The sequence below is a fragment of the Prionailurus viverrinus genome, chromosome X (genome assembly GCF_022837055.1).
Source record: "Prionailurus viverrinus isolate Anna chromosome X, UM_Priviv_1.0, whole genome shotgun sequence".
NCBI classification, from domain to species: Eukaryota; Metazoa; Chordata; class Mammalia; order Carnivora; family Felidae; genus Prionailurus; species Prionailurus viverrinus.
The window spans coordinates 41,738,282-41,752,835 of NC_062579.1; the positions used below are offsets into that span (position 1 = coordinate 41,738,282).

Genomic DNA, 14,554 nt, shown 5'->3' on the forward strand with positions numbered 1-14,554 from the left:
GGAGGAGATCCGCTCACACACAAGAGGAGAGGGTTGAGCCGCCATATCTGCTGCTGCTGCCGCAGTTGCGAATGCAGTGTTGGGACTTAGCTGCTGCCGCGCTGCCGCTAAGGTTCGTGTCGCTCCCCCTTGCCCCTTCGCTCTTGCAGCCTTACCCCTGGCGGCGTAGCCCGCTCTTTCTGGCGTGTTAATCCCACTCCCTCCCCGCCACCCATCAGGTCCTCAGACCATGGATCTGGGCAGCAGCAGCAGCGATTCCGCGCCCGACTGCTGGGACCAGGTGGACATGGAAACCCCGGGTTTGGCCCCAAGCGGAGACGGAGCCTCCTCCGCGGTGGCCGAGGACCAACGGGAGCATCTCAGCTCGGCATTCAGCCGTCAGCTCAACGTCAACGCCAAACCCTTCGTGCCTAATGTACACGCCGCGGAGTTCGTGCCGTCCTTTCTGCGGGGCCCGGCCCAGCCGCAGACCCCCCTGGCCGACATCACCAGCATCGATGAAACCTGCACCGGCGCGGGCGACCCTCAAGGTAAAAGGCTGGGACGGGAGGCACCTGTGGAACATTCCAAAGAGGAACAGTTAGTGTGGCGTGAAGGTTCCAATTCAGCCATTACTATGGAACTTTCAGAACCTGTTGTAGAAAATGGAGAGGTGGAAATGGTTCTAGAAGAATCATGGGAGCACAATAAAGAAGTAAGTGAAGCTGAGCCAGGGGGTAGTTCCTTGGGAGATTCAGGGCCCCCAGAAGAGAGTGGCCAAGAAATGATGGAGAAAGAGGAAGTGAGAAAATCTAAATCTGTGGTTATGCCCTCAGGTGCTCCTAAAAAAGAACACGTAAATGTGGTATTCATTGGGCATGTAGATGCTGGAAAGTCAACCATTGGAGGACAAATTATGTTTTTGACAGGAATGGTTGACAAAAGGACACTTGAGAAATATGAGAGAGAAGCTAAAGAAAAAAACAGAGAAACTTGGTATTTGTCCTGGGCCTTAGATACAAATCAGGAAGAACGAGACAAGGGTAAAACAGTAGAAGTGGGTCGTGCTTATTTTGAAACAGAAAAGAAACATTTCACCATTTTAGATGCTCCTGGCCACAAGAGTTTTGTCCCAAATATGATTGGTGGTGCTTCTCAAGCTGATTTGGCTGTACTGGTAATCTCTGCCAGGAAAGGAGAATTTGAAACTGGATTTGAGAAAGGTGGACAGACAAGAGAACATGCGATGTTGGCAAAAACAGCAGGGGTAAAACATTTAGTAGTGCTTATCAATAAGATGGATGATCCCACAGTAAATTGGAGCAGTGAGAGATACGAAGAATGTAAAGAAAAACTGGTGCCCTTTTTGAAAAAAGTCGGCTTTAGTCCCAAAAAGGACATTCACTTTATGCCCTGCTCAGGGCTGACTGGGGCAAATATTAAAGAGCAATCAGATTTTTGCCCTTGGTACACTGGATTACCATTTATTCCATATTTGGATAATATGCCAAACTTCAACAGATCAATTGATGGACCAATTAGACTGCCAATTGTGGATAAGTACAAGGATATGGGTACTGTGGTCCTGGGAAAGCTGGAATCAGGATCCATTTTTAAAGGCCAGCAGCTTGTGATGATGCCGAACAAGCACAATGTGGAAGTTCTTGGAATTCTTTCTGATGATGCTGAAACTGATTATGTAGCCCCAGGTGAAAACCTTAAAATCAGACTGAAGGGAATTGAAGAAGAAGAGATTCTTCCTGGATTCATACTTTGTGACCCTAATAATCTGTGCCATTCTGGACGCACATTTGATGTTCAGATAGTGATTATTGAGCACAAGTCTATCATCTGCCCAGGCTATAATGCGGTGCTGCACATTCATACTTGTATTGAGGAAGTTGAGATAACAGCCTTAATCTCCTTGGTAGACAAAAAATCAGGAGAGAAAAGTAAGACACGACCCCGCTTTGTGAAACAAGATCAAGTGTGCATTGCCCGTTTAAGGACAGCAGGAACTATCTGCCTCGAAACATTCAAGGATTTTCCTCAGATGGGTCGTTTTACTTTAAGAGATGAGGGTAAGACCATTGCGATTGGAAAAGTTCTGAAACTGGTCCCAGAGAAGGACTGAGCAGTTTTCTTGATGCCCCTGCACAATACTGTGAGAATTGACTAAAGAAGTTCACCATCTTCTCTTATTTACTGCCCACTGACAGACTTTTCTTCATATTTTGCAAAGAAATTTCACAGCAAAAATTCATGTTTTGTCACCTTTCTCATGTTGAGATTTCAGTTATGTCACTATTGAATTACCCACAACTTTCCTCTTTTGCCATTTTGCTTCCTTGGACAGAACCAGTAATAGCTTTGTAGGTGATGTGGGTGTAATTGTCTATAACAATGAAAAATTAATATATTTTTTAATTTTTCATTTTCCCTTAGGATATTTAGTCAACCTTTGTTCCACACAGATCAATCAGAGTGTGTCAGTGTGTGTGTACATGTTAAAAAGACAACTAACATGTCAATAAAATATTCCATTTGAAACTCTTACTGGTATCCAAAATGCTTTTGAATATTTTTTAAAGTTTGTACATAATAGTTTTCAATTAGCTTTTTTACTTTCTCAGATAATTAAATACATTTTATTACTTGGGGTTTCAAAAACTGTCCTCCACTCACTGTTTTAAACGAGGCATTTGCAAACAATGCACAGTTTCATATTAAAGGAAACATTTTCACTTTGAAAAAATATCTCTTTGAGGGCTCTTCCCAGTGAACTTTGTTTTCTCCAATTTGAATCAATAATGGAGCTCTTGGGGCGCCTGGGTGGCGCAGTCGGTTAAGCGTCTGACTTCAGCCAGGTCACGACCTCGCGGTCCGTGAGTTCGAGCCCCGCATCGGGCTCTGGGCTGATGGCTCAGAGCCTGGAGCCTGTTTCCGATTCTGTGTCTCCCTCTCTCTCTGCCCCTCCCCCATTCATGCTCTGTCTCTCTTTGTCCCAAAAATAAATAAACGTTGGAAAAAAAAATAATTAAAAAAAAATAATGGAGCTCTTCTGTTTCCCCACTTGTAATTTGAAAAAGAAAGGCTCAGACCATCTTTCAGGTCCCATAATGTTGAGCATTGCCAAATTACAAATATACCTGGGGATGCAGATCATATGTTGACTAGACAGTTATCCATACCCCATCATCTTAATATACCCCTTTGCTTTGTTCACCACCAGACTTGTAATGGGGGACACAACACAGTAAGGGGCATGACTATCGACAAGATAAATGCTTATAATAGGGCTATAAGTCATTTAGTAAAAATTAAGGGTTAGTGTGGGTCCTGAGCTGGGAAATGAGACTATTCCACCCTTGTATCCTTCAGTTCTGGGGGTTAGTAGGAAAGCTACAGGGTCATTTTTACAATCAAATCAAAACACACTTTTGGGCCAGAGATACTGGACTTGTCTCTGAATAGTGTGTTGAAAAACACCCAACTCTCGATCCTGAGCTGGCTACTTTTATTGCCAGGATATTGACTTTATAACCTGCGTAGCTATCAACAGCTGAAAGAACCTTCAGTCCTGGTAAGTGGGTAGTGACCCAGTGTAAACACCTGCCCAATGGTGGGCAGGGCCAGTTTCTCACACTTGTGGGCTGGTTGGACAGGGGTGGAGACTGACTGCCAGAACGTCCTGTACCCATGCTTAAGCAGAGACCGTGTCCCCTTCTTCATGGTCCATTTATTTGTGTACCCATTTACCTCCAGGGTTTCTAACCTGTCAAAGATAGCCACTGGTCTTATCATAGCATCAACAGCATGGTTCTGTGAATCATTCATCATAGATCTTTTGGGAAACCAGGATTTTTATTTTGTCCTGTGTCAGCTAACCTAATCTACAGGGATACACCTGATGTCATCTTGGGCCCAGGCCTTTAATAATACAATGTCAGTAGCAAGATTTTCATCTTTATTTTAGAGTTCCTTCTCTTGCTTCTGTGCTTTGTATTTTGTACAAAATACAGGCCAATTCAGTGTTTGCCAGAAGTTTTGCCCTGCAGCCACTTAAAAAATATTTCTGATGTTGGGGCGCCTGGGTGGCTCAGCCGGTTGAGTGTCCGACTTCTGCTCAGGTCAAGATCTCACAGTTTGTAGGTTCAAGCCCTGCATTGGGCTCTGTGCTGACAGTTCAGGGCCTGGAACTTGCTTTGGATTCTGTGTCTTCTTCTCTCTCTGCCCCTCCCCCACTCACCCTCTGTCTCTCTCTCCCAAAAATAAACATTTAAATTAAAAAAAAATATTTCTGATGCTGAATCAGTGTCATTTTTTCCACAATTTTAGTAACTTACCAATAGGATTATTGTGGATCTCTTCCACTAATAGGCCAAAGCCACAAGGCCTTTGTGGACAGAATTCTTAAAGGCCAGCAGCTTGTGATGGATACTTGTGATGGATAATTTCCTATCAAAAACTGTCTCTTAAATGTCCTTCTCTTTTTTTTAATTAAAAAAGTTAAAGAGAGAAACAGAGTGTGATCAGGGTAGAGGCAGAGAGAGAGGGAGATACAGAATCCAAAACAGGCTCCAGGCTCTGAGCTGTCAGCATGGAGCCCCACATGAGGCTTGAACCCACAAACTGTGAGATCATTACCTGAGCCGAAGTCAGATGCTTCACCCACTGAGCCACTCAGGCACCCGCTAAATGTATTTCTCAATAGCCAGTTATATAGCAATTTCTCCATCAGGAGCTCTGGACTGTGTGTGTGTGAGTGTGTGTGTGTGTGTGTGTGTGTGTGTGTGTGCGTCTTCAGAGAGCAGGACATACATCTTTTGAAGTAGATTTTAGAAACTAATTCTTTTCATTTCAGTGAGAAACAGATGGAGTGATTGGAGGCACCAGACTCTGGCTCTTTAGGAAACTGGATGTAAACTCATGGTAACATTTCTTTTTAACTTCCTGAATACCTTCCTTTATAAGTCTTAATGTCTGATGGTGGTCTCCAATACTACAAACTTGGGATGTTCACAAACACAGTACTAGGTTTCGCTAGGGCACACAGAGCATTGTCCTTTCAGAAGTCCCATATTGCCTCCATTTCATGTCAGTTTAACCTAACAGTCTTCAGAGTTTTATCTGGCAACGAGAATAATGTAGAATCTCCCCATGTCAGGCTGAATGCTGTAAATACATTATGAAATTCCTGCTTAAGGCTTTCTCAATAAATGTCTACCCGTTGGCTCTTGGCAACTTTTCTCCCAAGCCTCTTCCTTTGTTTCTTTGGTCATTATGGGACAAATCTGAAATTCAGAGAAAGGGGCCAACTTATTCTGTATTTCAGCAAAGACCCTGAAAGGAAAGAAAATGGAAAGTTTGGACTGGGTCGAAGCTAGCAGACCTCCACTTGACTCACTTTGACCATCTTTCTCTGGTACCCAGAACAAACTGCCAGTGCTTTTAAAACCTACTACAGTTCCTGTTCCTGTCTTCAAAAGACAAATCCTTTTTCAAATTAGACATTCATTTCACAATATCCTGATTCTGGTTTACTACAATGCAAGAACCTCTCTGTATAAAGTTTACTTATAAACATTTTGCAGTAGAAATAGTCCATTTTAGTTAAAATAACCATTAAAAAGGAAACTCTCCAACAACCACAGAAGTTCTGCTAAAACCTGAGCCTTTGAACATGTTCACATTGATCCAGATTTTATGTTTAATAGGGTTATTTCTGTATTTTCTGTTGAGACTGGTAGCATATTTCCATTTGTTCTAGTTTTCAGTTACAATATTTATTCATGGTTGTCTGGTGGAGGATGGGGGAGGAAAATTTGATCCAAAGTTTCTCATCAGAACATCACTATTTCCACAGAGTGGAGAAAGTGGACTTGCCTTAGGATATAGGAGAGGCTTCAAATGTCCATCAACTGATGAATGGATAAAGAAGATGTGGTTTATATATACAATGGAATACTACTTGGCAATGAGAAAGAATGAAATCATGCCATTTGCAGCAACGCGGATGGAACTGGAAGGTATTATGCTGAGTGAAATAAGTCAGTCAGAGAAGGACATACATCATATGTTTTCACTCATATGTGGATCTTGAGAAACTTAACAGAAGTCCATGGCAGGAGGGAAGGGGAAAAAATAGTTACAAACAGAAAGGGAGGGAGGCAAACCACAAGAGACTCTTAAATACAGAGAACAAACTGAGGGTGGATGGGGGGTGGGGGAGGGGGAAAATAGGTGATGGGCATTGAGGAGGGCACTTGTTGGGATGATCACTGGGTGTTGTATGTAAGCCTATTTGACAATATATTGTATTAAAAAAATAAAAGGACACCTTCAAAAAAGATTTAGGAGAGGCTTTTTCAAAACACACTGTGTTTGTTAATGTTCAACAGATCACTTAAATCAGCAGGGGAAAGGGAAAAGAAGAAAGAACTTGCCATGTAACATGCCATGCACAAGGGAAAAAAAGAAAAAAAAATGTTTATATCCAAGAGGGCACAGTTTATAATTTGACACCATAGCCTGCAAAATATTCAATATTGGTTTTCCTCATAGTTACATCCTGCACTCAACAATGTCACATTGTTCCAGATGTAGTTTGTCTAAATTCTAGGGGATTCTCTTTTCCTTCACTTGGCGTCAAAAATATTGTATACTTTCTTTTTTTCTTTTTCTTTTCTTTTCTTTTTTATTTTCTTATTTAACTTATTTTTTAAATTTACATCCAAGTTAGCATATAGTGCAACAATGATTTCAAGAGTAGGTTCCTTAATGCCCCTTACCCATTTAGCCCATGCCCCCTCCCACAACCCCTCCAGCAACCCTGTGTTTGTTCTCCATATTTGAGTCTCTACTGTTTTGTCCTCCTCCCTGTTTTTGTATTCTTTTTGTTTCCCTTCCCTGATGTCCATCTGTTTTGTATCTTAAAGTCCTCATCTGAGTGAAGTCATATGATATTTGTCTTTCTCTGACTAATTTCGCTTAGCATAATACCCTCCAGTTCCATCCACATAGTTGTATAGTTTCTTTTATAAGTCAGTGGATGAAAGGTTCAAGCTCTAAGAATCAGACATCAATAAAAAGTTCAGCAAAGCCCTTTATTTTCTATAGATTAATATTAAACAACCAGAATTTACATACACAGATAATTTGCAGACATTTCTCAGCCATCCCATGAAGGTATCCATTTCTGATTGGTGAACTTCAAAAGCGTGAACAGAGAATATTAAGACCTGTCCCTCAGTTTTAACATGAGAGGACAAAAATAAGAAAAAGAGACCTGTCCATAGTCAGGCTGCTGTACACAATTGTGTCACTGTATCTCTCACTTGATGCAATATTTATCCAACATGTATCCAATTATAGCTCTTTTTTCACATTTGGAGCACTGAGTAAAAGGCTTCCTCAAGTCTCTGACATTAACTTAGATGAATCATCTCCTCTAGAGACTGCTCTTACTAGCTCTGCTACAATCTATCAGTGACCTTTTTCCACACCAATCAATTCCCAGAAGAATACATTGTCACATGACAAATGACGAAGAAAGTTCCCAAATGGCTTCTGCAGGTTTAACTGGCAGTCCCCGGATTAAAGGTTAGTGTTTGATTTCTACCTTTGTATTTCTTTTGGCACACTGCTTTAACTGATGTTCATGTAGCATATATTATTTAGCTTTCTAAACTGCTTTAGCCTCTTTTGCCAAGTTGGTAGGGTATAAGTCAATATGTGAAATAAAATGTATTAATACATTTTTTAAACATCTAAAGGCTTAGCTCTGAGTGGTGCTAATGACAGAATGCTCCATTCACACCCATGTTCCTCAGTGCATACTAAACCAAAAAGAACTGTGGTCTGAAATAGTAGACGAGCTGCGACTTTGACATATTTAAGAAGGGAATACAGAGGGTTTGAAGGGCAGGAGATATATCTAAGGAGGCCCTAGCTTTAAAGGATGGTGATTCAGGATGGATGAGAAGTGGCTTCATAAAATCCTGGTGGTGAGTAAAACATTGCATTTACCACAAATTAATGTAATTCAAGAACTGTTTGCCTCTATGGATAGCACACTATTTGAGGCCTGAAGAGAAGTAGGGGGCATGAGAAATCAGAAAATTCATAGCAGAATCTGAGCTGGGCCTGCAGGTATCTGGGGGATGAATGCACATCAGATTCATTCTGTAAGATGAAAAGGTCAAAACTGCCGGCAATACCGGCAGGAAGGAAGCCAACTCTGAGAATGGTAACATTGCCAAGACCCCCAGGTATAAGTGTTAGGCTCTATCTATCAATCTATCAATGAGTGGGATCCAAGATAACACATATGACCTAAGTGCGCAGACTGTAAACAGCTACAATGAAGGGCAAGTTCTGCTCTAGGTCACTCTAATGCTTCCACCTCTGTCAGAAGACTCCATCATCAGAGAAGTGGCCAACATCAAAATGTCTGCTTTTTGCCTAGGAAGTAGTGGACCTCATTTTCTTCCCCCTTTTATATTTCAGAAAGTGATCTTGGTAAGCCAGAGAAGGAACTATGACCTGTGGCAGAAGGATAAAGCAATGTGCTGTAGAGGCACCAATAAGACCCCCCAAACAAGCCACCTCATCCCTTTTATATGAGTCTCTGGTCCCCCATGCATAACATGGGGATAACACTGGCTCCCTGTGTTATGGGATTCTTGTGAGGCCTGAACAAGGTAGCTGTTATGAAAATGCCTGGAAATAGTACATGGCTCAATGCTTATGAGTTTATTCCCCTCGGGGCATATTCAATCCTTACCATTGACTGTGTTTTGACCCTAGTACCTCTGCTTCTCTTTTTCTTTTTTTTTTTAATATATGAAATTTATTGTCAAATTGGTTTCCATACAACACCCAGTGCTCATCCCAAAAGGTGCCCTCCTCAATACCCATCACCCACCCTCCCCTCCCTCCCACCCCCCGTCAACCCTCAGTTTGTTCTCAGTTTTTAAGAGTCTCTTATGCTTTGACTCTCTTCCACTCTAACCTCTTTTCCTCTCAACCTGATGTCCATCAGTTGATGGACATTTAGGCTCTTTCCACAATTTGAATATTGTTGAGAGTGCTGCTATAAACATTGGGGTACAAGTGCATCAGTACTCCTGTATCGCTTGGATGAATTCCTAGTAGTGCTACTGCTGGGTAATAGGGTAGGTCTATTTTTTTTAATTTTTTTAACATTTATTTATTTTTTAATTATTTTTTTTTTATTTTTTTATTTTTTTTCAATATATGAAGTTTATTGTCAAATTGGTTTCCATACAAAACCCAGTGCTCATCCCAAAAGGTGCCCTCCTCAATAACCATCACCCACCCTCCAATCCCTCCCACACCCCATCAACCCTCAGTTTGTTCTCAGTTTTCCACGTAGTACTCCATTGTGTATATAAACCACAATTTCTTTATCCATTCATCAGTTGATGGACATTTATGATCTTTCCATAATTTGGCTATTGTTGAGAGTGCTGCTATAAACATTGGGGTACAAGTGCCCCCATGCATCAGTACTTCTGTATCCCTTGGGTAAATACCTAGCAGTGCTATTGGGGGATCATAGGATAGGGGTATTTTTAATTTTTTGAGGAACCTCCACACTGCTTTCCAGAGCGGCTGCACCAATTTGCATTCCCACCAACAGTGCAAGAGGATTCCCATTTCTCCACATCCTCTCCAGCATCTATAGTCTCGTGATTTGTTCATTTTGGCGACTCTGACTGGCGTGAGGTGATATCTGAGTGTGGTTTTGATTTGTATGTCCCTGATGAGGAGCGACGTTGAGCATCTTTTCATGTGCCTGTTGGCCATCCAGATGTCTTCTTTAGAGAAGTGTCTATTCATGTTTTCTGCCCATTTCTTCACTGGGTTATTTGTTTTTCGGGTGTGGAGTTTGGTGAGCTCTTTATAGATTTTGGAGACTAGCCCTTTGTCCGATATGTCATTTGCAAATATCTTTTCCCATTCCATTGGTTGCCTTTTAGTTTTGTTGGTTGTTTCCTTTGCTGTGCAGAAGCTTTTTATCTTCATAAGGTCCCAGTAGTTCATTTTGCTTTTACTTCTCTTGCCTTTGGGGATGTGTCAAGTAAGAAATTGCTATGGCTGAGGTCAGAGAGGTCTTTTCCTGCTTTCTCCTCTAAGGTTTTGATGGTTTCCTGTCTCACATTCAGGTCCTTTATCCATTTTGAGTTTATTTTTGTGAATGGTGTGAGAAAGTGCTCTAAGTTTCAATCTTCTACATGTCGCTGTCCAGTTCTCCCAGCACCATTTGTTAAAGAGGCTGTCTTTTTTCCATTGGATGTTCTTTCCTGCTTTGTCAGAGATCAGTTGGCTATACATCTGTGGGTCTAGTTCTGGGGTTTCTATTCTATTCCATTGGTCTATGTGCCTGTTTTTGTGCCAATACCATGCTGTCTTAATGATTAAAGCTTTGTAGTAAAGGCTAAAGTCTGGGAGTGTGATGCCTCCTGCTTTGGTCTTCTTCTTCAAAATTACTTTGGCTATTCGGGGCCTTTTGTGGTTGCATATGAATTTTAGAATTGCTTGTTCTAGTTTCGAGAAGAATGCTGGTGCAATTTTGATTGGGATTGCATTGAATGTGTAGATAGCTTTGGGTAGTATTGACATTTTGACAATATTTATTCTTCCAATCCATGAGCATGGAATGTTTTTCCATTTCTTTATATCTTCTTCAATTTCCTTCATAAGCTTCCTATAGTTTTCAGCATACAGATCTTGTACATCTTTGGTTAGATTTATTCCTAAGTATTCTAGGCTTCTTGGTGCAATTGTGAATGGGATCAGTTTTTTTATTTGTCTTTCTGTTGCTTCATTGTTACTGTATAAGAATGCAACTGGTTTCTGTACATTGATTTTGAATCCTGCAACTTGGCTGAATTCATGTATCAGTTCTAGCAGACTTCTGGTGGAGTCTATCGGAGTTTCCATGTATAATATATTGTCACCTGCAAAAAGTGAAAGCTTGGCTTCATCTTTGCCAATTTTGATGCCTTTGATTTCCTTTTGTTGTCTGATTGCTGATGCTAGAACTTCCAACACTATGTTAAACAACAGCGGTGAGAGTGGACATCCCTGTCATGTTCCTGATCTCAGGGGGAAAGCTCTCAGTTATTCCCCATTGAGGATGATGTTAGCTGTGGGCTTTTCATAAATGGCTTTTATGATGTTTACGTATGTTCCTTCTATCCCAACTTTCTCGAGGGTTTTTATTAAGAAAGATGCTGAATTTTGTCAAATGCTTTTTCTGCATCGTTTGACAGGATCATATGGTTCTTATCATTTCTTTTATTAATGTGATGTATCACGTTGACTGATTTGAAAATGTTGAACCAGCCGTGCATCCCAGGAATGAATCCCACTTGATCATGGTGAATAATTCTTTTTATAAGCTGTTGAATTCAATTTGCTAGTATCTTATTGAGAATTTTTGCATCCATGTTCATCAGGGATATTGGCCTGTAGTTCTCTTTTTTTACTGGTCTCTGTCTGGTTTAGGAATAAAAGTAATACTGGCTTCATAGAATGAGTCTGGAAGTTTTCCTTCCCTTTCTATATTTTGGAATAGCTTGAGAAGGATAGGTATTATTTCTGCTTTAAATTTCTCGTAGAATTCCCCATGGGAGCCATGTGGTCCTGGACTCTTATTTGTTGGGAGATTTTTGATAACTGATTCAATTTCTTCGCTGTTTATGGGTCTGTTCAAGCTTTCTATTTCCTCCTGTTTGAGTTTTGGAAGTGTGTGGGTGTTTAGGAATTTGTCCATTTCTTCCAGGTTGTCCAGTTTGTTGGCATATAATTTTTCATAGTATGCCCTGATAATTGCTTGTATTTCTGAGGGATTGGTTGTCATAATTCCATTTTCATTCATGATTTTATCTATTTTATCCATCTCCCTTTTCATTTTGAGAAGCGTGGCTAGAGGTTTAACAATTTTGTTTATTTTTTCAAAAAATCAACTCTTGGTTTCATTGATCTGCTCTACAGTTTTTTTAGATTCTATGTTGTTTATTTCTGCTCTGGTCTTTATTGTGTCTCCTCTTCTGCTGGGTTTGGGGTATCTTTGCTGCTCTGCTTCTATTTCCTTTAGGTGTGCTGTTAGATTTTGTATTTGAGATTTTTCTTGTTTCTTGAGATAGGCCTGGATTGCAATGCATTTACCTCTCAGGACTGCCTTCGCTGCGTCCCAAAGCGTTTGGATTGTTGTATTTTCATTTTTGTTTGTTTCCATATATTTTTTAATTTCTTCTCTAATTGCCTGGTTGACCCACTCATTCGTTAGTAGGGTTTTCTTTAACCTCCATGCTTTTGGAGGTTTTCCAGACTTTTTTCTGTGCTTGATTTCAAGCTTCATAGCATTGTGGTCCAAAAGTGTGCACGGTATGATCTCAATTCTTGTATACTTATGAAGGGCTGTTTTGTGACCCAGTATGTGATCTATCTTGGAGAATGTTCCATGTATACTCGAGAAGAAAGTATATTCTGTTGCTTTGGGATGCAGAGTTCTAAATATATCTGTCAAGTCCATCTGATCCAATGTATCATTCAGGGCCCTTGTTTCTTTATTGACCCTGTGTCTAGATGATCTATCCATTGTTGTAAGTGGGGTATTAAAGTCCCTGCAATTACCACATTCTTGTCAATAAGGTTGCTTATGTTTGTGGTTAATTGTTTTATATATTTGAGGGCTCCTGTATTCGGCGCATAGACATTTATAATTGTTAGCTCTTCCTGATGGATAGACCCTGTAATTATTATATAATGCCCTTCTTCATCTCTTGTTACAGCCTTCAATTGAAAGTCTAGTTTGTCTGATATAAGTATGGCTACTCCAGCTTTTGTTTGACTTCCAGTAGCATGATAGATAGTTCTCCATCCCCTCACTTTCAATATGAAAGTGTGTTCAGGTCTAAAATGAGTCTCTTGTAGACACCAAATAGATGGGTCTTGTTTTTTATCCATTCTGATACCCTATGTCTTTTGGTTGACGCATTTAGTTCATTTACATTCAGTGTTATTATAGAAAGATATGGGTTTAGAGTCATTGTGATGTCTGTAGATTTCATGCTTGTAGTGATGTCTCTTGTACTTTGTCTCACAGGATCCCCCTTAGGATCTCTTGTAGGGCTGGTTTAGTGGCGATGAATTCCTTTAGTTTTTGTTTGTTTGGGAAGACCTTTATCTCTCCTTCTATTCTAAATGACAGATTTGGTGGATAGAGGATTCTTGGCTGCATATTTTTTATGTTCATCACATTGAAGATTTCCTGCCATTCCTTTCTGGCCTGCCACGTTCCAATAGAGAGATCCATGAATGGTCTTATCAGTCTCCCTTTATATGTTAGAGCACATTTATCCCTGGCTGCTTTCAGAATTTCCTCTTTATCCCTGTATTTTGCCAGTTTCACTATGATATGTTGTGCAGAAGATTGATTCAAGTGATGTCTGAAGGGAGTTCTCTGTGCCTCTTGGATTTCAATGCCTTTTTTCTTCCCCAGATCCGGGAAGTTCTCAGCTATTATTTCTTCAAGTACACCTTCAGCACCTTTCCCTCTCTCTTCCTCCTCTGGAATACCAATTATGCGTATATTATTTCTCTTTAATGCATCACTTAGTTCTCTAATTTTCCCCTCATACTCCTGTATTTTTTTACCTCTCTTTTTCTCAGCCTCTTCTTTTTCCATAATTTTATCTTCTAGTTCACCTATTCTCTCTTCTGCCTCTTCAATCTGAGATGTGTTTGTCTCCATTTTATTTTGCAGCTCATCAGTAGCATTCTTTAGCTCCTCCTGGCTGTTCCTTAGTCCATTGATCTCTGTAACATTAGATTCTCTGGTGTCCTTTATACTGTTTTCAAGCCCAGTGATTAATTTTATGACTATTATTCTAAATTCACTTTCTGTTATATTGTTTAAATCATTTTTGATCAGTTCATTAGCTGGCGTTATTTCGTCGAGGTTTTTTTGAGGGGAATCCTTCCGTTTCATCATTTTGGATAGTCCCTGGTGGTGCGGAACGGCAGGGAACTTCCCCTGTGCTGTCTTGAATAACTTGTGTTGGTGGGCAGAGCCACATTCAGACCTGATGTCTGCCCCCAGCCCACCGCTGGGGCCAAAATCAGACTGGTGTGTATCTTCTCTTCCCCTCTCCTAGGGGCAGGATTCACTGTGGGGTGGCGTGGCCCATCTGAGCTACTTGCACATTGCCAGGCTTGTGATGCTGGGGATCTGGCGTATTAGCTGGGGTGGATCGCAAGGTGCACAGGGGTGGGAAGGGCAGGCTCAGCTCGCTTTTCCTTCAGAGATCCGCTTCGGGAGGGGCCCTGAGGCACAGGGAGGGAGTGAGACCCGCTGGAGGGATGGATTTGAAGAAGCACAGCATTCGTGTTTGCGCAGTGCTAACCCTAACCCTGATAGGAACTGGTTCCCTTTGGGATTTTGGCTGGGGGATGGGTGAGGGAGATAGCGCTGGCGAGCGCCTTTGTTCCCCGCCAAGCTGCGCTCTGTTGTCCAGGGCTCAACAACTCTCCCTCCCGTTGT

The 14,554-nt window shown here is 41.1% G+C and overlaps 1 protein-coding gene and 1 long non-coding RNA gene across 4 annotated transcripts in view; both read left to right on the forward strand.

Moving 5' to 3' along the window:
* Positions 1-3,849, forward strand: GSPT2 (G1 to S phase transition 2). 3 transcript variants are annotated; one of them, XM_047844783.1, is made up of 2 exons: positions 1-112; positions 219-2,535. In XM_047844783.1, exon 2 carries the CDS (start codon positions 230-232, stop codon positions 2,111-2,113), a length of 1,884 nt encoding a protein of 627 aa, XP_047700739.1. In that variant the 5' UTR covers positions 1-112; positions 219-229; the 3' UTR covers positions 2,114-2,535. The 3 variants fall into 3 exon arrangements, 2 of the variants coding, with proteins under 2 accessions (XP_047700739.1, XP_047700740.1); XR_007149067.1 differs by adding an exon at positions 3,839-3,849 and having other exon boundaries at positions 38-2,475; XM_047844784.1 differs by having other exon boundaries at positions 38-530; positions 816-2,535.
* Positions 3,850-6,952: 3,103 nt separating this feature from the next.
* The window catches only part of LOC125157785 (uncharacterized), a 33,742-nt gene continuing 26,140 nt past the window's right edge, over positions 6,953-14,554 (forward strand). The window contains exon 1 of the long non-coding RNA XR_007149068.1: positions 6,953-7,581. This is a non-coding gene — a long non-coding RNA (uncharacterized LOC125157785). The remainder of the gene's footprint in view (positions 7,582-14,554) is intronic.

What these genes read in the sequence shown, in the direction of transcription:
- GSPT2 (XM_047844783.1), top strand. Translation starts at nt 230, where the DNA reads ATGGATCTGGGCAGCAGCAGCAGCGATTCCGCGCCCGACTGCTGGGAC.